This window comes from Dendrobates tinctorius, unplaced genomic scaffold (assembly GCF_039654945.1).
Source record: "Dendrobates tinctorius isolate UK_male_01 unplaced genomic scaffold, ASM3965494v1 ptg000049l, whole genome shotgun sequence".
NCBI classification, from domain to species: domain Eukaryota; kingdom Metazoa; phylum Chordata; class Amphibia; order Anura; family Dendrobatidae; genus Dendrobates; species Dendrobates tinctorius.
Genome location: NW_027361717.1, coordinates 28506067 through 28528600, shown reverse-complemented (window position 1 = coordinate 28528600; position 22534 = coordinate 28506067). Strand labels below are relative to the sequence as shown.

General features: G+C 41.9%; 1 protein-coding gene across 5 annotated transcripts in view; it reads left to right on the top strand.

Moving 5' to 3' along the window:
* Window positions 1–20777, top strand: part of RASA2 (RAS p21 protein activator 2) — a 157569-nt gene extending 136792 nt beyond the window's left edge. For 4 of the 5 annotated variants that reach the window (XM_073576609.1, XM_073576607.1, XM_073576608.1 and 1 more), the window contains 5 exons: window positions 5036–5118; window positions 5241–5449; window positions 6196–6299; window positions 8788–8968; window positions 9511–20777. In XM_073576609.1, the coding sequence (XP_073432710.1) occupies window positions 5036–5118; window positions 5241–5449; window positions 6196–6299; window positions 8788–8968; window positions 9511–9541 (608 nt within the window). In that variant the 3' untranslated portion in view covers window positions 9542–20777. The remainder of the gene's footprint in view (window positions 1–5035; window positions 5119–5240; window positions 5450–6195; window positions 6300–8787; window positions 8969–9510) is intronic. The other variant, XR_012232444.1, reaches the window with a different exon arrangement.
* Window positions 20778–22534: the final 1757 nt, after the last annotated feature.

Below are 22534 nucleotides of genomic sequence, written 5' to 3'. Positions count from 1 at the left end.
ATTGGGTAGTGAAGGCAAAATAGCTACATTTTTACCACCAAAATTTTGTTTTAGGCAAAGATTTTACATTTTCACACAAGAAGTGGGTAAAAATGGCACCCAAATTTGTCCCCACAATTTCTACTGAAAGTGGAAATATGTGGCTGTACGAGACTCTGGAGGAACGGAGCACTATATGCCTATTCAAGTTAATGCGTCTGTGCACATGTCAGTGTGTTTCCACGGACCGTGTGTCTGTGGGCAAAACACGCTGACATGTCCGTTTTTTAACGTCAGCATGGACCACAAAACGTCCTGCACATGCATAACACACATGAATGTCATCCATGTGACACACATCGGCGCCGGGGAAGAAGCGTTACAGTAAGCGCTGTTTCCCGGCGCCGGATGCTGAACACAGCTCTCCTCATTCTCCCCTGCTCTGCCAGCGATCGGCGCAAGCAGGGGGAGAATGATGTGTTACATTTAAGTGATAAAACACCATAGTATATAAACGGGCACCATCCACTATTCACATACACTGAAATAACTATGTAGGAAAACAAGAAAAATGCATATGCATCAAAGAAGGGATCACCAGAATGGAGTACAATACAAAAGAATTTTTATTGAAAAAACCACACACGAGTTAGTTAAAAACAAAGGGCGCCAGGACTGGAGTGTAACATTACAGCACATAGCCTAAAAAGGCCATAAGAAGTGGTAAGCTAAATACATTACCCTAACCCAATGTAACAGTCACCCCCCCCAAAGGACAAGGCAGTCAGGCTAAGTAAGTGCTGAGACCCACGCGTGTCGACACATTGGAGTGTCTTTCTCAAGGTCAGTGAACTTGTGGCGGTACAATACAGCTTAATATACTGTACACAAAGTAAGTGCAAATAACTAACACCATTTCTTATGTACGTGAGAACTACAAGTGGACGAGGATGGCCCAGATCCCCATTCCATGTAGCCTTATTGAGCCTCTATGGATATGAATTGAAACTCGCCTTGGCCAAGCCAGTGAAAACTCATCCTCTCCAACTAATGATTATTTTTGAATATGATGAACTAAGTTTCCCTGTTATCATGGGAAGCTAGATTCCTCCAGTCCTGGCACCCTTTGACTAACTATTTGTTGGGATATGGTTATTTACTGAGCCATTACTGGGGACTTCCTGTCTGGGTGATAACAGCATGCATATACTTGCATTCATTCCAATACTTTCTGGTGGTATTGTTATTGATTTTTAGTCACTTCTTGTCTCCAAAGGGACTCATTTTGTGAATATATTGGGGGCTTGCAATATCATGGCATGTGGTGCTTTGAGCATTATACTCTTTACTGTTATAACCCATTTTCTTTGTGTTTGTCCATGATGGGACATTTTTTAACTACGGTAACTTGTATGTGGTTTTAGCAATAAAAATTATTTTGTATTGTACTCAATTCTGGTGATCCCTTCTTTGATGCATATGCTTTTTTCTTGTTTTTCTACATATTTAAGTGATAAAAGAGACTATTAAGGCCCCGTCACACACAGCGATCTCACTAGCGAAATCGCTGTGTGTGACGGGGATCAGCGACTGGCCCCCCCGCCGGTTATCGCTGATTGTGCAGCATCGGCCTGGGCCGTTTTTCGATCACTGGTCTCCCGCTGGCCAGCACGCATCGCTGCGTGTGGCAGCGAGAGACCAGCGACGCTGGATGCTGGTTTCTAATGTAAACATTGGGTATCCAGGAGCCACGGCTCCTGGATACCCGATGTTTACATTAGAAACCAGCGTCCAGCGTCGCTGGTCCTGATCGCTGGGGCTGTCTTGTGACAGCTCACTAGCGATCAGCCTAACGATGTCCCAGCGATCCCATCATGTCGGATAGTTGGTGGGATCGCTGGGACATCGTTATGTGTAATGGGGGCTTTATTCCCATCCGCTTACCCCTGCTGCTGCTAATAACCGTGACAGCAGGAGCGGCGGATAGTAGTATTCATCCGTCTCCGCAAGATAAATATCACTGTCCTATGTGTTCAATGAAAATTTGCGGAATCACCATGCGTACAAATGCCGGCAGCGCTTTGGACGGAGCTGCGTCCAAAGCACTACCAATACTGACCGTGGAGAACATCACCTAAATGAAAAAAAAATGGTGTGGGTCCCCCTGTCTTTTCTACAACCAGCCAGGCAATACTTACAGCTGGGGGCTGCAACTGTCAACCTCAGCAAGGTTGATTATCAAGAACAGAGGGGTCCTCACACTGTTTTTTTAAATTACTTAAATAAATAATATTGTCCCCACATTGTTGTTTGTTTTTTTTTTTAAATTATTTAAATAATTAATTAAAAAAACGGCGTGGGGTCCCCCCCATTTTTGACAACCAACCTCGCTAAAGCAGACAGCTGGGGGCTGATTTTCTTAGGCTGGTAAGGGGCCATTGATATTGACCCCCCCCAGCAGCCTAAAAATAGCAGCCCGCAGCTGCCCTGAAAAGGCACATCTATTAGATGCGCCAATTCTGGTGCTTTGCCTGGCTCTTCCCACTTGCCCTGTAGCAGTGGCATGTGGGGTTCATATTTGTGGGTTTGATGTCACCTTTGTATTGTCAGGTGACATCAAGCCCACGGCTTAGTAATGGAGAAACGTATATAAGACACCTACCCATTACTAATCCTATAGTTACATGGTAAATAAAGACACAGCCAGAATAAAGTATTTTATTAGAAATAAAACAAAACACAGTTTTACTTTTTTATTTAAAAATAACAAACATAGTTATACTCACCTAACGCCTAATTCCACCAAAGCCCTCATCTCCTGTAATAAAACTCAAATGAAAAAAACAATATCCCTCATCTGTCGGTCGTTCTGTCCCACGCCGTAATCCGTGTCTGGGGGATAATTATTTTTCATCATGGACAGTGCCAAGATGTGACCGTCCAGGCTGAGAAACACTGGTGAATGAGCTGCTGGGAACACAGCATCAGTGACTGGCAAACATCATAGAGGTTACCTCCGGTCACTGATACTCCATTCCCAGCTGGGCTGAGCTGCGGTTAGATGCCCGCTAGCACTGTGTGCGCTCACGGTGCTAGTGGGGATCTCCTGCAGCTCAGCCAGGCTGATTTTTTTTTTTTTTTTTTTTTTTTAAATGTTTTTACAATTTTAATTTTTTTTATACTTTTTTCTAACTTTTTTACTTTGTCTCTCACTATGGGACAATCATTTTTTGTAGGTTGATCGCTTCTATAGCATGGAGATGAAGCAGCATTGGCATAGAAGCTGTCAGCTCTGCACTGACAGAGAGGCTTGCTGATCGTGCCCTGCGCATGATCAGCAAGTTTCCTAGCTCTGGTGACCCCGATGTCGTCATGAAGACATCTGGACACCATGGCAACGATCGCGACCCCGTGTCACGCCGCGGGGACGCAGATCGAAAGGCAGGGGGCTTCGTGTTCAATCGAAGCATTTTGGGGGGTTAAAGTGTCGGGAGCGGTCTGTGTCAGCTGTTAGAATGACAATTGTGCAGAAATATCCTGCAGTAAAACATATAACAGTAGTCAGCAAGTGCTGATAAAAAGATGATAACAAATACAGGGTATTTAGTCGATACTTTTTTTGCAAAAAAAAATGTATACCAAGCTGCTCCACCGCGTCAGCACTTGCTGACTACTGTTATATGTTTTACTGCAGGATATTTCTGCACAATTGTCATTCTGTGCTCTCTGTTTGTGTTTGAATCAGTGGGTGGTGTGAACATTGTCCTACCGACTTGTTCATATGTGTGCATGTCACATGTGTTTTTAATATTCCCAGTGATCAGTATGAAAAGTGCAAGAGTTGTAATTTTGGCAAAAACCCAACATGTGGTTGTACACAGAAAACTGAAACGTCTCCTTTAGCAGCGATCCATGCTGAGTTATGACCATTAGTAGCAAGGACATACGTTCTCCTCTGCTAAGTTGCCACCCTGCCAGAAAGTATGAGATATGTCCTTGGCAGCAAAATGGTTAAAGGGGTATTCCCATCGCCAAGATTCTATACCAATATGTCATAGATGTAATATTAGAAAATACCACCAATTAGATATGTAGCATAGTTCTCCTGATTAGCTATATTGGTTCCCCTATGTGCAGGGCATTGCAGTAGCTTAGGTATCCATGGTTACGACCACTCATAGTGAGTTAGTTGTCGTAACCATAGATACCAAAACTACTGCAATGCCCTGCATATGGGGTAAGTGACATAGCTAATCAGAAGAACTATACTACATTTAATTATTATTACACCAACTGGATATTGGGATAGGATCTTGGAGATGGGAATAACCCTTTAAGTTGGAAATATTCCCTAGGCATTTGAATCGCTGAAAAAGATCATTAATAATTTTCTGATGGCCATTGGTTCCTTTTTGTGACAGAAGCCAACCGACGGCAGATGTTTGATCTTCCTTTTTTTTCCCTTCCTCTTTTGGTTGGGGTTGTAGTGGAAACGCCATTTATGCCAAACGTCTGATCTGCACCTCATTACTGGAAAGCAGACCAGGCTGCAAATGTGCAATGTAGTCATTTTAACGTATGGTTTTCTAATCCAAAATGACAACTTACGAAGACCGACCGTGGCTGACAAGTCCTTCAGAAAGAGGCTGACTCTTATCGGCCAGCTGTAGAAAGGAAGGAGGAGAAACCTGATGAGCTTTACCTACTGATCCCCATAGCGGTTCCTAGTAATCCTCATGTGTCTCATGCAGACTTTACACCGCTGCATGAATAGTTCTCTACATATCCTGTACTGGTTGTATCTTTCCCAGTATAGCAATATATGTCCCAACATCAGCTGGAAAGCCTATTTATAAGAAAATGTGCTCATGGTTTTAATACAGACCTGTTGCCCACATTACATCCAGTTATAGGTCTCCATTCGCCTGGTTGTAGCCACCAGTAACCTTATTGCCCCATCGGGGCTGGCATGTGTCGGACCATTTCCAGTACGGTATAATGTATGGTATTGCAGTACAACAAGCGGTTGTGTAACTCTCTCTTGTATCTCGGGCAGATAAAGAGCCGGCCTTCCGCATCGCTAATAAGAATATCCTGGCTGTTGAGAAGCTGGATGAAAGTGCCTTCAGTAAGAATAATGTAAGTGCCTCCACCTCACCACATGACGTAGCATTTCTCACCACCTGGTATAGCTAACCCAACCTGCACAGATAATATGGAGGCTGTGGCCTATCGGTATGTAATCTACGTGCACATTGTAGATGTTCCAGGTGATTTATGGTGAAAAGCCCCTGTACATCCAGGCCAGTAACTGTGTGGAGGCCAGTGAGTGGATCGAGGTGTTGAGCCGAGTGAGCAGACGAAATCATAGGCGGCTCAGCAAATATCACCCGTCTGCGTTCATAAATGGGACCTGGCTGTGCTGCAAGGCATCTTCTGAGAATACTGAAGGCTGCAGCCCCTGCACAGTGTAAGTATTGGCAGTGACTGGCTCTGAATACTGTACGGTAAGGAGAATGATGGGCCTTTTCACTCATTTGTAGGATGATCGCTGGGCTGTTTAAGGTCCTAATACACATTAGACTAAGATTAGCCAAACTTGCCGACATTGACTGGTCTGGGTGACAGTCTAATGTGTATGGGGGCTCCGAAAAGATGATATTGGGGAAGATAAGGATTCAGTATGTCCAAATTTCAGACTGCCGATCCTTTTTGTTTTGCATGACATAAGCCACCAGAGATGTCTGGCAGCGGCTCTACCATAGAGAACACAAGAGCACAAACTCAGCCGAGCGATCACTCCTGTGTATGAGACCGTTGTGCCGACTAAATTGTGGCTTTAAATAGACTTATAGACTAAAACGAGCATAATTGTAAATGAGCCCGACTTGGTTTGAAAGTTTGGGATTGATGCCAGATCTATAGGTAAGAGAAGTAATGTTCATTGCTGGCATTCTGATGACTTCCTTTTAACCAAGTACTTACAACCAAGGAGCACGTTATTTCCTTATCCTCTAATAAATATGTAAGTTGCCCAGCGTAATACCTTCCACAACTTTTATCTGGAGAGCAAACAACTTGGAGGGGACAATGTGAAATCTTCTGGCATCCATCCCATTCGTTACCCTTGAATCATTGTCCCAGCAGTTGGGAATCGGAGCGTTCTCTGCCTGGTACATTGTGTCATAAGCTCATTAACGCTTCGTGTCTTCACAGAGGTGTTCCAGCTGATGTGGCCCTAGATATAGATGGAGATCGCGAATGTGAAAAGATCTATTCTCTGTTTAGCACAAACATGCCAAAACTGCAGAAAATGGAAGGTAACTTGTTGTAAATATAACTTGCAGCCTGTGACGTTGATAAGTGAGTAGTGCTCATATAAGAAGTTAGGACACCTTCTGAAGTGCTCTTTTCTTTTTGTGAAGTCCACATTGCATCTTATGTTTCATGTACAAGTCCTGAAAAGTTCCTGGTGTTACATCAGATATATACTTAAAGTGGTTGACAGGGTTTGGAAAACTTCTGCATACTAACAGCAAGCGATTTGCATATATGAAGTCACCTGCCGACTAGACTTGCTTGTCATGGCTCAATAAAAGTGCACCGAGAGGCCAAGCATGTCTTATCGCGTTCTCTTCAGCAATAATCCTGACAGCGTGCGATGTTCACCATTCGCTGTGAGTATTCAGAAGTCTATAGTCACGTAGTGTCTGCAGCATTTCATACCAAACTTGGACTACTCTCTTTGACATCTTAGGGTGCTTTCACATTGTGACTAACACTATATATTTAGAAAGAGAACATCAAAATCGAGTACCATAAATTCCCCTAAAAAATCTATTTTTAATATTAAATCTTAAAAATACCCATAATCACAGAAAGCTTAAAACACAATACACATGATTTCACCTATCTAGGGATCCAGAGGGATGGTAAGGCTGACTCTAAGTATGTAGGATCTTACTCTAGTGTCGATCCCTGCCTGAGCTGCAGAGGTCGGCACCCCAGGGTCACGACAGTGGCGCCCCCGCTCGTCGACGGCTCACCCTAGCACCTGTCCGCTAATGGGAAACAGGAATTTCAAATATAGGAACGCATAACAATACGGTAATAAAGAAAAAAAATAAAAGACCCCAAAACCGATCTGCTGCAAATCTGACAAGATAGAATTAGATAATTGAGATCCTAGCTAAATACCAATTAAACTCCTCTATAGATATTCACAGTGTCATAAGTTGTCATCAAATAGACCACTTTTCACACCATGGCCAGGTTCACATAGCGTTAACACAGCCCCTTCAACGCATAGCGTTGACGGGCTGTGTTAACGCTATAGCATAACGCAAAGCTTCATCAGCGCTAGCGGTGACGGAGCCTCAGACGCTGCAGCCCACATCCGAGGCTCCGTCAGTGAATAACGGCACGTCGCGAACGCGTGCCGCTTTACGGCATACGTCGTGATGCGCTACGTTATGGGGGTCTATGGCTGCGTTAACGGACTGCGTTATACCGCGATGTAACGCACTCCGTCAGCGGACTGCCTTAAACGCAGTGTGACCCCGGCCATTTCTGGTATTAAGTGTCCATATGCTGTGCTTCTCACAAAATGGTCATGATATATATAACAGATTAATGATATGGGTGTTACCCCAATGGTTAACACCTTCTTACCATCGGAGGTTGGCACCCTAGGGTCACAATAATGGCTCCCCAGTCCCTTGTCGACTTTCCCTGGTAATCCTCTACCATGTCTAATAACAAAGTTGAGAAAAAATACAAATTCCAAAGTGATTGTTAGAAATAACGGTCACATATATTAGGCCGTTCATTAGATATCTCGCTCCTTCATGTGGTATAGGGATCTTATGTGAATATTTGCTTCAAAACAGTAACAACATAAATAGGGCACTAAATACCAAACCAGTGCTCGATAGATATCAAGAAATCTACCTGTGTAGGCTTAAATAAGCAATCCTTCATATAATTCAGCCAACGTGCATAAAGTATCCACTTATCTGTACACATGCTGCACCTCTACGCGTTTCGTCTCTAGTGGTGCCGTCAGGAGGGCATGTTGGAGGATATTCTCCCGTTGACAAGTATAGTCTTCCTGCAGATGCATCTACATATACTAGTCCATGGGAGAATATAATTTATACCTGTTGATTGAATTATAGGACTCTGTCATTAGGGTAATTCGTGTGGGACCTATAGGAAATGGTGGTCTGCTAACATACTGTACCCATGGGCACTCAGGGGTCCCACTGTGATTGCTGATGCAGTTTATCTTTTTATTCATTACCACCGCACTTCCCTCCTGTGCGACGCTGAAAGGTGGCTCAGTGGTTAGCACTGCAGCTTTGCAACTCCTTGGTCCCAGGTTCACATCCCACTAAGGACAACACCTGCAATGAGTTAGTATGTTCTCCCCGGGTTTCCTCCCATACTCCAAAGACATGGATAGAAAATATAGATTGTGACCCCCGATGGGGACAGTAATGATGTCTGTAAATTTCTGTGGAATTCATGGCGCTGTATAAGATCAATAATCATACATATCTGCACCTGCACAGACAGGACATAGTCGTAAACGTGGTCACTTGAGTAAATGCCATCATCATGGGAGCTATGGACACAGCAATCTATGCACATTTCATACTCTAGGACACCAGGGGTATGGCATGTATGGCATGTCACATGCCTTATTACATTATATATTAGTATATTGCATTTACGAAATTTCGTCAGAATGCGAATGACCCCTTTCTATGGCCACTTTTGGTAAATAAACGTTGCCTTTCTTTTCAGAGGCTTGTGCGAGCATGGCGGTGTATCAGGGCCCACAGGAACACAGCGATTACCACTTCACTATAGATGATTCTGTGGAAACCTTTAAGACTCTCCAGCAAATTAAAGCCATTGTCGAGAAATTGAATGAACCCCACGAGAAACACAAGAAAGGTTCCACCAGTGCAAAATATGGCAGCCAGTGAGTATTCTATTAATGTTGGGATAAAGCACAAACTAAGCAAAAAAAAAAAAAAAAGCTCCATATGTATATATTTTATGACCACTGTTTTGGGAAAAGCTTGTTGCTGTCCTCAATTTCCTGGTGTGGTTTTGAAGGCCTTGGTGTGGTCTCAGTGTAGAGTATCTTCAGCTAGCATTGCTTAAGACAAAGCAGTATAGCAAAGAACGACGTGATAACCCAAACACAGCCTAAAATATTCCAAAAATGCTGAAGCCCATGGTGCGCCCCTCTTGTACACAGCAGGTGTTATGGGAAATGAGAGCGTCTTATCAGCAGTGTTGTTCTCCTAGCAGACATGGCAGCCGGTTCACATGGTCTAGGTCAGTACGACACTCCGCAGACATCACCTGATGGCTGATAATAATACTCATAATAATTGAGACTTCTCTGTATCTTTTTACCTCAGGAATAAGATTTTAGTTTCTAACAGGTGCCTGATGTTGTCTTCCAACAGAGCGGTGTATGGGTATAACTCGTTTTTTTCTGTTTTTGCCTTTCAGAGAGAATCCAATTGTGGGAAAAGGTTCATAGCACCCGCAAGATTGTGGGCATCTAAGAACTGGGAAAGACGACTACTCACTGTCCTAAAGATGGCTGGAGTTGTGTGACACCTTGGCAGGACCCTCATACATTTTCATTATAGGAAAACTTTCAATGACATTTGAATGTCTTGTTTGGATGCAGGGAAGAGGCGCAAGGTGCCAGTATTTTACAGCTGCCGGGGATGATGATGGGACGTGTCGCTTTGTCATGCCCTGACCAATGCAGGCGGTACTTTGCAGAGTACAGATACTGCTCACAATATCACATACCCTGGGGGTCCATCTAATAGGCCTGGCTGTGGTGACCTGGAGGTGTAAGGACACACCACCCGGAGGGCAAGGGGATGTCTATGAAGTGTGCTCAGCACTGTGCAGTCCTACAGGGTTCAGGTGAAACCTCGGGGCCAGTTTAAGAAGGAACTTGGCAGAGTAAAAAAAAAAAAAAAATGAGGAACCCTTGAAGAAACCACACTAGACTTTACCACCTATCCCAGAATTAATCAGGTCAGGGCCTGGTTTCCTTTTTAGATGGTACAAATAGTTTTTTTCTTTTATTTTTTGTATTTTTATTTGATTTTGTTTTTACTTTTATATTATTTTTATTATTTTTTGGGTTTACTGAAAAAATTTGGAAAAGTCCCAATAGAACAGTACCAGACAGTGTCACCAAGTTTACTCCTCACCACCACATGTGACCTTACAGATTAAGGCCTTATTCAGACGCCAGTGTTTGTCGTCCATGTGCTGTCCTTTGGGACATGTTATGAGCAGTCAGGCAATTCTCACGTCTCGGGGAAAAAAAAAAAATCTGAGATCTACGCTTCTCTGTACCGATTTGCAGCCTGAACTTGCCCATCAATGAGTTTGTGAAAACATCAGATAGCACACGGACCGGATCTGAGGAGACACTTGGGAAAGATCAGACAAACTTAGCTCTCTTCACTAAAAGCAATAACAAAAAACAAAATGGCGTCTGTGGTCAGGGGATTTTCCTGTGGGCTTTTTTAGTTAATTGGGACAAAAATATGCCTCCTTCCAAAATACAAACACATGGATAAAAGATGTGAATAAGGCCTAATTTACTATTGGTATTGATATGTAGAAGTTGTTGACCAATGCTAGTTTTTGGGTATACATGTTTGGTAAGGCCTCCCTCAATCCCAAGAACAGGGGTCCTGTGTCACCAGGTTGAGTAGCATGCACATGTGGGGTCCTGCCAAGCTCTGTACTGTCTGTCAGTGCCATAGCAATACTGAACATGTCTGACCTCCACGCCATTTAATCAGGTGACGTTTCTCCTGGTCTTGTGATTGTTGGAATACCTAACAATGGGACCCTCAGCGATCATGCATTTATCACATATCCCATGGATAGGAGACAAATGCTTGTGTGACAACCCATCTAAAGGTGTGATCCACTACTATGGTACTGATGGCCTTTCTGTAGCCTAGATCATCAATGTCAGATCAGTGGGGGTCAGACACTCGGCACTCTTACCAATCCAGCGGCCAGATGTAAACAGTGTAAGGAGCTGAACAGGACCGCTCTGTACACTGTGCAGAGACCACTGCTGGTTAGTAAAGATCTGATACTATTCACTTGCACAGAAGCTGGTCTGCCATTCCCAGGATGTCCTGCTCCAGGCACCGTTGACATCCTGGTAACAGCTGATTGATTGGGGATCGACACTCCGCCCCAATCTTAAGGATAGGTCATCAATGTCATCTTGGTGGTCAACTCCTTTAAGGCTGGAAACACATTTTGAGCAAAAACAAAAAGTGGATTCCAAAGGAATTGGAAATCTAAATGAAGGACTTATAGTTACAATCCCACTGGATCCACTTCTGGCTTCAGGTCAAAAGTTTAATCAAAAACTGTGTGTGTTTTCAGACTTGGGAATATGAGGGGCCACTCTAATGTTCACCGAGGGTCCATGATGTACCTGTTCTTCTGAAGAACTCCCCATTGTCCATGTGTGGTGGAGATGTTTATCCAATATATGATGTAACAGGCGGGTTGTGCAAAGGGCTGATCTGCTTAGCAAGAGATTTAAGCACTTAATACATACACCGTCCTATTTGAAGGCCATGCCCTGCTCCTAGGACATCTGAAATGTAAAAGTTCATTTTTTATGTCTAGTTTTACATGGCGTTCAGCACCGGTCGTACTCTTCATGATTTGCCTAGTACAGTAGACGCCACATGCTTGGGAGTGAACGTTTGTGCCACCAACAGGACATATCTGCTATCCAGCACCATAGACCTCCCCAAATGGTGAAACTGTCCAGATAAAGCATGATGGTAAGCTAAACAGGATGGCTCAGTCAGACACAAAAAATGAGCAGCGAATGTAACCGTGTCTCAGGTTAATACTGCCTGAGCAAAGGGTAGTACTGTGAGGCCAAGTTCACATGGCCATGATAAATCTGAGATCACGTGGACAGTGCTGGGACCAATGCTACTCAACTAGGGTGTATAGATGAGCAGGTTTTGTTTTTTTTCACGGACCGAATCTGTGCATGAAAATAATTGCAGCGTGCACCACTGGTCTGCTGGTTGAGACTGACCTATTCAAGCCTATGCATGCCCCCCAAAAAAGGAAATCTGATACATTGCAATTCTTTAACATAAGAAGCTGTATTTGGACTTGTACATTTTAATAACTGCGGATGTATAAAATCTGATGCCATGTGGAATGCATACAGATGACAACTGAGCTGAAAATTGTTCATTTTTTTTCTAGATGAAAATCAGGCGATTTTATAAAATTTTGTACACTATAGTGTGTATATATGTGTATATATACATACACACACACACGCAGTCAAAATTGTTGGTGCCCCTCGTTTAATGACAGAATAACCCACAATGGTCACAGAAATAACTTGAATCTGACAAAAGTAATAATAAATCATGCTTTACAACCATGCTTCCACAGATTTTTTTTTTTTTTTTTTTTTAAATCTCATGAAATAGGCCTGGACAGAAATGATGGTACCCCTGAAAATAATGTGACAAAAGGGACATGTTAAATCAAGATGTGTCTACTAATTAGCATCACAGGTGTCTAAAATCTTGGAATCAGTGAGTGGGCCTGTATAGAGGCTACAGATACTCACTGTGCTGTTTGGTGACTTGGGTGTGTATCACACTCATCATGGACCAGAGGAAGCGAAGGAAAGAGTTGTCTCAGGAGATTAGAAAGAAAATTATAGACAAACATGTTAAAGGTAAAAGTTATAAGACCATCTCCAAGTAGCTTGATGTTCCTGTGACTACAGTTGCACATATTATTCAGAAATTTTAACTCCATGGGACTGTAGCCAACCTCCCTGGACGTGGCCGCAGGAGGAAAATTGATGACAAATCAAAGAGACAGATAATACGAATGGTAACAAAAGAGCCAAGAAAAGTTTCTAAACAGATTAAAGGTGAAATTCAAGCTCAAAGAAGGTCAGTGTCAGATCGCATCATCCGTCGTTGTATGAGCCATAGTGGACTTAATGGGAGATGACCAAGGAGGACACCATTGTTGAAAAAGAAAAATCATAAAAAGCCACCCTGGAATTTGCCAAACTACATGTTGATGAGCCACAAAGCTTCTGGGAGGACGTCCTATGGACAGATGAGACAAAAATGGAACTATTTTGCAAGGCACATCAGCTCTATGCTCACAGACGGAGAAATGAAGCTTATCAAAAAAAGAACACTGTCCCTACTGTGAAGCATGGAGGAGGCTCTGTTATGTTCTGGGGCTGCTTTGCTGCATCTGGCACAGCGTCTGTGCAGGGTACAATGAAATCTCAAAACTATCAAGGGATTCTAGAGAGAAATGTGCTGCCCAGTGTCAGAAAGCTTGGTCTCGGTCGCAGGTCATGGGTCTTGCAACAGGATAATGACCCAAAACACACAGCTAAAACCACCCAAGAATGGCTAAGAGGAAAACATTGGACTATTCTGAAGTGGCCTTCTATGAGCCCTGACCTAAATCCTATTGAGCATCTTTGGAAAGAGTTGAAATATGCCATCTGGAAAAGGCAACCTTCAGGCACGAGACGAGACAACTGGAGCAGTTTGCTCTTGAGGAGTGGGGCAAAATACCTGTAGAAAGGGGCAGAAGTCTCATTGACAGTTACAGGAATCATTGGCAGTGATTGCCTCACAAGGTTTTGCAACAAAATATTAAATAAACTTTATATATTTTTTTAAAATTCTGTGGAAGCATGGTTGAAAAGCAATGTCTGACTTTCATTTGATCATTATCATAGATTTTTTAGTTATTACTTTTGTCAAATTCAAGTCATTCCTGTGACCATTGTGGGTTTTTCTTTCATTAAACGAGGGGTTCCAACAATTTTGACCGTGCGTGCGTGTGTGTGTGTGTGTGTATATATATATATATGTATGTATATACACGGTATACATATGTGTATGTATATGTGTACGTATAAACGTGTGTATATGTATATATGTATACAGTGTGTGTATATATCTGTGTGTATGTGTGTACGTACCCACACACATATATATTGTCTGAACTTAGCTTGGCTGTGGTGAACGGGCATGTTAGCGGTCTGTAAGTAGTAAGAGCACTTGATGTGGGTAAAAGAACAGGGATATGAAGGACTGTAACGAACAACGCTCTCATTACTTCGCCAGATTGCTGACCGGTCCGTTCACCCCAGGGCTACACTTGATTGTTGAGTTAGTACTATGTACACGGTCATGTCCACTGATCCTATCCTGTGTCTGACTCTGCGCCCGTCTTGTTTATTGCACCTTCATGCGCTTTCTGTTCGGTTCCTCTTTTGTTTAGATGTTTATGGTCCTGTCCGGGCGCTTTTTATCATCTCTTTATGCAATTTTAGAATGATTACCATTACTAAAGGATATGTTCACAGGGGTGGATGCGCTGAAGATTCTTCATCTAGATTTTCGAAGTGCTGATTACTGCAAAGTGACTGATATTTTTGACCAAATCTCTGCAAAATTGTAAAATAATCTCCATGGAAGTTGACTTGTGGAAGCTGTTAAAGCTATGGAATGTCAATTTATGTTTAACGCTTTGCCAGGGAGGTGAAATCTGCTACAAATCTATTTGTAACTTGGATTTTTAGCAAATTTCATGGCAAATCTGTAGTTTTCAGAAAATGTAAATTCTGTTAAATTTTCTTACCCTGTGGACATACCTGAAAGCATTGTTGAATTCTCAAGTTCTTTCAGTTTCTGGTGTTTGTGGCTCCAGATTGTCCAGGTTTTTTAGTGGTGCTTAGGCTGGTTTCACATTAGCGTTTTTTAGCGCAGCGCATCGTGCGCGTCCATGCGCCTCGCGCCCCTACGTTTAACATGGCGGGCGCATGATCTAGCATTTGCAAGCGTTCGTATGCGTTTTCGTGCGCATGCGTCTTTTGTAGTGAGACGCAACCTGTTGCATTTTTGGGTCCGTCCAACGGCGTAAAAAAATCGCTTGCGCACAGAATGCGACAAAAAAACACATTACAGTCTATGGGAACGCAGGTGTGCGCATGGACATGCGCACGCCTGCATTTGAAATCGCATGCGTTTTAAGAGTTAACATGGCTAGAAACTGGTTAAAACGCATGCGCCTAAAAAACGCAAATGCATGCAAAACGCATGATGCAGTTTTTGCATGCGTTGCTACTGCGCACGAAGCGCAGCGCTAAAAAAACGCTAATGTGAAAGTAAGCTTTGTGTATGCCGTGTATTTCATGAGATGGCCAAGGGCCAGTACACGGAGTATGTACCTGGTGGCTAAATGGTTGGTGATCCTTGTGTGAGGCTCAGTTTCTCCGCATTCAATAACGTATCGCATTGGAAGGTGTCCAGAAACCAAGTGTCACTTTTATGATTGTCACTAGGTGCCGTAGCCAGAAGAAGCAACACCATGAAGTACAGGGATCTCATGTGAGCCGGTCAGAAAGGGCAGGTTGCATTTTATATCCTGGCAGCATATGTGATGCTTTACGTACAGCAGTGGTGTAAGAAATGTCAGCTTTGCACATTATCATAGCACGAAGCATCCATGCTTGGCTTGGTTGGCATGAAGTATTCTACCCTCCCTTTTTTTTCTTTAATTTTTTTTTTATTATTATTATTTTAAACCTTCAAATCTTTTTGGAGATTGCAGAACAATCTGATCCCGCACCCATTGCTTTCACAATAGGCACGGCCTACTTGAGGCAGCCACTTTCCTTACCACTCTGAGCACTTTATTAATCCGCTGTGGCTGGATTACGTGTGTCGTTTTGTTTTGTTTTTTTAATATAAGATGCATAATGTATCAAGTTGTTTTCTTCTTTAAGATCAGTTCCATGATCAATGCTGTAATTTCTTTAATGATAAAAAGAAAAAAAAAATAAGTTGGAGGAAAAAAAAAGTTTATGTAATATTTAGAAGACCAAAGATGATTTATAATCTTTCTGTATATATTTATTTTTAAGTGTTGCTTTCATTGTGGAAAATATGAGGTTTTCTTTTGTCAGTATTACAATACAGGTACCGCTTTTCTCTGCCTTAACTCGGTATTGAGGAGTTGCGCTTTTCTTTTTTTTTTTTTCACCCTGGACTACAGGTGTTTGTACAGACTTTCTGGAACCACCAAGTGTTGCACTGTTTTTGGTGGGGGATTGTTTTTTTACTTTTAACTGGTCCTCAAAAAAATATTTCCATAGTCAGTTATTAAATCCTTCCTATGGGTTTGTCCTAACGGTGATAAATGATAAAAATTAATTTTAATTATTGTGCTCAGTCTGTAGGCAAGCATAAAATTTACAAAATTTTGGTCCATGCAAAATGAAACCACTTTACAAAAAAAAAAAAAAGTTACATTTTTGTTCCTGTCTACAGCTTGCAAACTTGTGTATCCGTGGTTGTAGACTATAGACAAACCCGATATTTCCTCCTGCACCCATGCTGGTGAGATCGCTGTTGGACAAATTTTGGTTCTGCAGAGCACTATGTCTCTTCACACCCCCATACACCTGGTTCAGCCGAGTGGACGAGAAAGCTTTCGCCAGACTCCTCTGCCAGCAGCTTACCCCGCCTAGAAAACCAAAAGGATTGGGTGTTGAAATTCCATCTGCCTGATCCTTCTGTCCCTGACATAATCTGTTTGGGGAGAGTCTGGGGGCCCCCTTTGCATCAGATGGTTTCCCAAGATCGGTAGGTTTGGATGACTTTCATGTAAAGCTTGTGGAGGACATTACTCCCGTGCATTTACCTCCCACTCCCAACTGTCTGTAGATTAGGTGGCAGGCGGAAGAGAGATATAGCTGCATACTCGGAGTATAAATGGGATTTGTTTGTAGCCTGTTTCTATGAAGACACATAGGTGTGCATAGGAGCTGTGGACACAAAACGGCAATATTTATTTTTAGTTTAATTTTAGCAAAAAAAGGTAATTAATCTAGACATGGTTATTTACATTGCTGGTTTACGTTCAAAGGGTTACTCCCATGTCATAAAGTGATGGCACATTACTAGTATATACCATGACCTTATGATGGGTAAGGGTCTGAGCTTTAAGGCCCCTACTGATCCTGAGAATTAAAGGCCGGTTTGACTGCACTCCCGACCACCCAGTTGTGCAGGGCACGGCAGCAGGCCTCGCCGTTCCCCTGCACAGGGCCTGAGATGGTTATATCCCTTTATTGATGACCTTGGTCTACAGGTAACTACAGGTTGTCGTTTCCAGTGTAGTCCATTTATATTTTAGGTCTACAAAGCTATTTATGAGGCCGTTCTAATTATGCTCTAATTATTCTCATTATACTTGATTGTGCTGGGTAAAATTTCCAAACTGTGCAGCTATAGTGCATGAATCGGTGAAAAAAATTTATATTTCAAATACAGTAGGACCTTTCAATGACTCATGTATACTACATCCCTTCTGTAATCCCGTTTGTTGGCTCACACAGAATGTCACATAAATGCTCTCACTTGTTACCATGATACTAACATCCAACCTACACAGTCCCTGCTGATGGGTGAATCCACCGGATGATTTGGGCAGGCCAATTCAGCAATTCAATTTAGGTCTCAGTCACATTGGTTGAGTTATCCACCCAGAAACCATGAATAGGAAATTACCCATTGTGGTCACAGACTTTACAGGCTTTAAAGTAGCACTTAAGGTTTTGTTTTATTTTTATTTGTAAATGTGTCTTTTCACTAGTCTCCCACTAATAAATAAATAAATATATAGATATATATATATTATATAAATTTCAGCAGATGTTGCCTTATTTAGTGTTTTTTCTGTCTGGAAATCCTCAGTTATGTGATAGCATGACGACCTGCTCAGAATCACATGACACATGTTCTATGATGGGGTTTCACCAAGTCAGTCAATAGAGGTTCCTGTATGATGCAATTGCATGGACTGTACCCCTAAGGTTCTCCACAGGGGGAACTCAAGCTCATATCAAATATAATGATGATGACTGCACAGTGCCAGTCACACAATTATAATGCAGGAGCTCACTGTTCAGCCTCCCTGACTGTATACTTATAATCCATATAGAGAGCGGGCTAATCCATGTCATCCCAGCTAGCAGAGATGGTGTTGCCTCCAGCTGCTCTGGTGATGCTTTACTGTTCCAACATGTGATTTATAGCGTAGAAAATTAAAATGCAGGATAAAGACTAGAACTCGAGATGAAGGCTGGCAAAAAGAAAACAGGAGTCTGAATTACATGCAAGTAAGTGCACTGTATACAAGTGCAGAATGTAACAATCAGGTGAGGTGCAATTACAAAAACAAAATTGGAGTGCTACTTTAAAGCCCCCATGCAATTTAGATGCGGTGGCTTGCGAAAGCATTCCTTGGCATTTTCTGTGTTTTGCTACCTCACAACCTGGAATTTCACTGAGATTTTTTGAGGGTTTGCATCCGTTCATGTAAAGAACATGCCTGCAACTGTGAATATTTTGTTTTATTTTTATTCTGAAGCAAACAAATGGGACAAAATAACCAAAATAACTAAAAACTTCAGTGTGCATAATTATTCACCCCCACCCCAAATCAGTACTTTGTAGAGCCTCCTTTTGAGTAAATTACAACTTCAAGTTGCTTTGGATAACTGAGTTTTTCCACATCTTGCCACTGGGATTTTTGCCCATTCTTTAAGGCAAAACTGCTCCAGCTCCTTCAAGTTAGATGGTTTCCTCTTGTGAACAGCAATCTTCAAGTCTGACCACGGATCCTCAAATGGATTAAGGTCTGGGCTTTGACTAGGCCACTCCAAAACATTTACATATTTCTCCTTAAACCACTCGAGTGTTGCTTTAACAGTAAGCTTTGGGTCATTGTCTTGTTGCCAGGTGAAACTCCATCCCAGTCTCAAATCAGACAGACTGAAACAGGTTTTGCTGAAAAATATCCCTGTATTTCACACCATCTATCTTGCCATCAAACTATTTTCCCTGTCCATGTTGCAAAAAAAAATCCCCACAGGATGATGCTGTCACCACTATGTTTCAGTGTGGGGATGGTGTTCTTGGGGTGATGAGCTATGTTGTTTCGCGCCAGAGATGGTGTTTACCTTGGTGGCCAAAAAGTTCAATTTTGGTCTCATCTGATCACAGCACCTTCTTCCATACATTGGGGGAGTCTCCCAAATGTATTTTGGCAAACTCAAAACGAGCCTCACAATTTTTGTGTGTAAGTAAAGGCTTTTTTCTGCCTTTTTCCATAAAGGCCACCTCTATGGAGTGTAAGGCGTATTGTGTTCATATGGACAGATACTTCAGTCTCTGCTTGGGAACTCTGGAGCTAAGCATGTGACTAATGAAGGTAATTGCTTGCACCAAAAAATTTTCGGGGCTTCATAGCAAATGGGGTGAATACATATGCACATGCTAATTTTTAGCTAGTTAATCCCATAAATTTAATTAATGCCTATAATTTTTCTCACTTCACCAGCTTATGGTAACTATTTAGGTCTGATACATTACACACAAATAAGATTACAAAAATATTTAAACACAGATTGTGATGTAACAAAATGGATAAAAAGCCAATGGGGGGAATACTTTCGCAAGCCACTGCAAGTCGGACGAACTAGAGATTTTGGGATTGTCTGACCATCTAATGTGTATAAGAGCTTCCTGACTCGAATTGGGGAACGATATCTGTCGACCAGTCATTAGACAGCTATCTAATGTGTAAGGGGGACTTTTTATTGATTGCCAAGCAAGTCATGATGATCACTCCTCGGGACTGAACATAGGCAGACTGCAGGCCTGCCAAAATATACACGCGCATCCGACAACTCGGGAGGAGCACGTAGGTGAGATTTTAGGTCAGCGGGCACTTGCAATGTGGGCTACAGCTGTATTTTTAGCTTTAGCGATCATTTTAAATATGCATTCTGAGTTCTTTCTGTGAGTTTGTAGAATTTGAAACTATTGTTCCAAACTTCCCTTACAAAATGTGACATTAGCTTACAATTAACTGTAAAGTTTGAGTTTGATTTACGTGTACCAAATCTCTTCAGCTTTTTCCCTTTACGTATGACAGACTGGTAATTATAATCGGGCACCGATTTGTAGGTGACCTACACATGCTTCATAGGACTATTTGTCCAGCTGCTGAAATCCAGCTTGTGGAGAACGGCGTATGGTAGGACATCGTTCCAAAACTGATGGAGAAGCCGTTCTGCCTACAGGGCAGGTTCAGACCATAAACCCCATGCGTGTGCACAGTCCACATCCCGTTTTTTATTTATAGAATATAAAGCAAACCTAAGCATAAGAACAATCACTTTCTTATATGCGCGCAAACAGGGTATTTTTTATTGGCATTACACACTATGATTCCTACCATTTGTTTTGTAGTGTTTCTCTCCATTTTAGCTCTCCATCACTTAAAGGGTTAGCAGAAAGCTCTTCATGCCTGATAAATAGGCATGCCCAGAGGCACGGATGCTGTTTTCTTCTGCAAGGGTATCACGTGTGGGCACTGCCAGTTCCTGGGACTGAGAGCTATTAATTTTCCCACATGGCTCTTTTTGTAAAGCTTCTTCTCATCTCGCTGTGAAGTCTAGCTCTGTCTTAACCTTGAGAAGTCGTGGAAATGTTTATTTGAATTAAAAACTGTTTTATTTTCTCATCAGACGTATTTCATGTTTTGCTCATTTTTTTATGTTTCTTTTTGTAAACTACTGGTTGGAAAAGAACCTCTACTGAATAAAATTTCGGAAATGAGATATCAACTGTGTCTTATTTACTGCGCCTGCTATCTTCAGTAAAACATCTACCGATATACAGTACTGTGCAACAGTTTAAGCAGGCGTGGAAAGTAAGACTGCTTTCCAAAAATAGAAGTTTTAAGTTTATTTTTATTTTTAAAATGCAAAGGGAATGAACAAAAAACTTAAAATCTATTTTTTGGTTGGACCAACCTTTGCCTTCAAAACTGTATCAAAGCATCAGTTCTGCTACGTACACTTGCACACAGTTTTTGAAGGAACTTGGCAGAGAGAGAACTAACCAGAGATATTCTATGGATGTCGCTTACACAAATCCTTCTGTCCCATCATGTGATTCCAGGGTCTGTGGTGGCCATATCATCGCTTCCATGACTACTCGTTCTTTACTCTGAAGATAGTTCATAATGACATTGGTTGTATGTTTGATAATGTTTTCCTGCTGGAGAATAAATTTGGTGGCAGTCAGATGCCTCCCTGATTTGCATGATGGATTAGTATCGCCATGTCTTTCTCTGAACTTAGGACACCTTTTATCCTGACCAAAACCCCAACTCTATTTGCTAAAATGCATCCCCAAACTCACAGGAACCTCCACCATGTTTTACTGTTGACTGCAGACACTCGTTATTGCACCGCTCTCCAGTCCTTAACAAATAAACTGCTTTCTGCTCTAAAGAACCTGTTGCCATTTTTCTGCACTCAAGTTCTTATGTTTTCTTTTATAGTTGAGTCACTCGGCCTTGTTTCCATGATGAAGTTAATCCTTTTTGACCGCAATTCTTCCATGAGGACAAGTTTTTGCAAGGCTTCTCTGAACAATAAACGTGTCCTACTGGTTGCTGCCAATACTGAGCTTATGGCACTGGTGGGCATCTTTCGATTTTGAAGGGAAGTAAGTATGATGTGGCTTTCATTTTCTGCACTAAGTTTTCTTGGCTGACCACTGTATTTACAGTCCTCATGGTTGCCCGTTTCTTTGTGCTTCTTGAAAAGAATGGGAACAGCACATCTTCTTTTAAATGTTTTCTGGAGAAAGACCTTGCTGATGCAGTATAACTATCTTGTGCCTTATTGTTCTGCTCAGTCTTGCAATGGTGTATGACCTGTGACATGAAACTGTCTTCCAAAACATAAAGGGTTCTTCATGCTTGGGACACAATGATCAACATAAACAGGGAAAATTTCTATATACTTTGTAGAAAGTTAGAGTGTACGAACTGCTCTCAGAAGCAGAGTTTTAAGTGCAATGCAGTGTCATAATTTGTGAGATTGAAGGCAGATATCAGTCCATCAACTTCAACCTTTAGCCCATCTTGCTGAACAAAAATTCTCTTCTCATATATACACCAATCAAACAATATCAATGAGCATGTGTTGCCATTTTTTGCAAACATTAAATAAATCAAAAACCTAACAAGCTGGTGTACTTACTTTGAAAGTCCATGTCAGACTGGCTGTATAACATATTTAAATAAGCATTTTTTTGTGCCCAGGCTCATCCAATAGCAAAGGGTAATCATTTAAAAATAATTTTTAAAGCCATTCTAGCGCAGATTTTCCAAGTCAGTATGAGTCACAACAGGACTAAAACATCTATTTACTAATGTATGCAGTGTGTATTGTGAAAATTAGTGACAGATCCCCCACTATCTGCCTAATATGCCACTTGGGCAACCAAAACAGATTTGACCCATGAAAGCATGGACTGCTCAAGGAACCCAAAGGTCTCCTGATGTTGAGTCAGACTTGTTT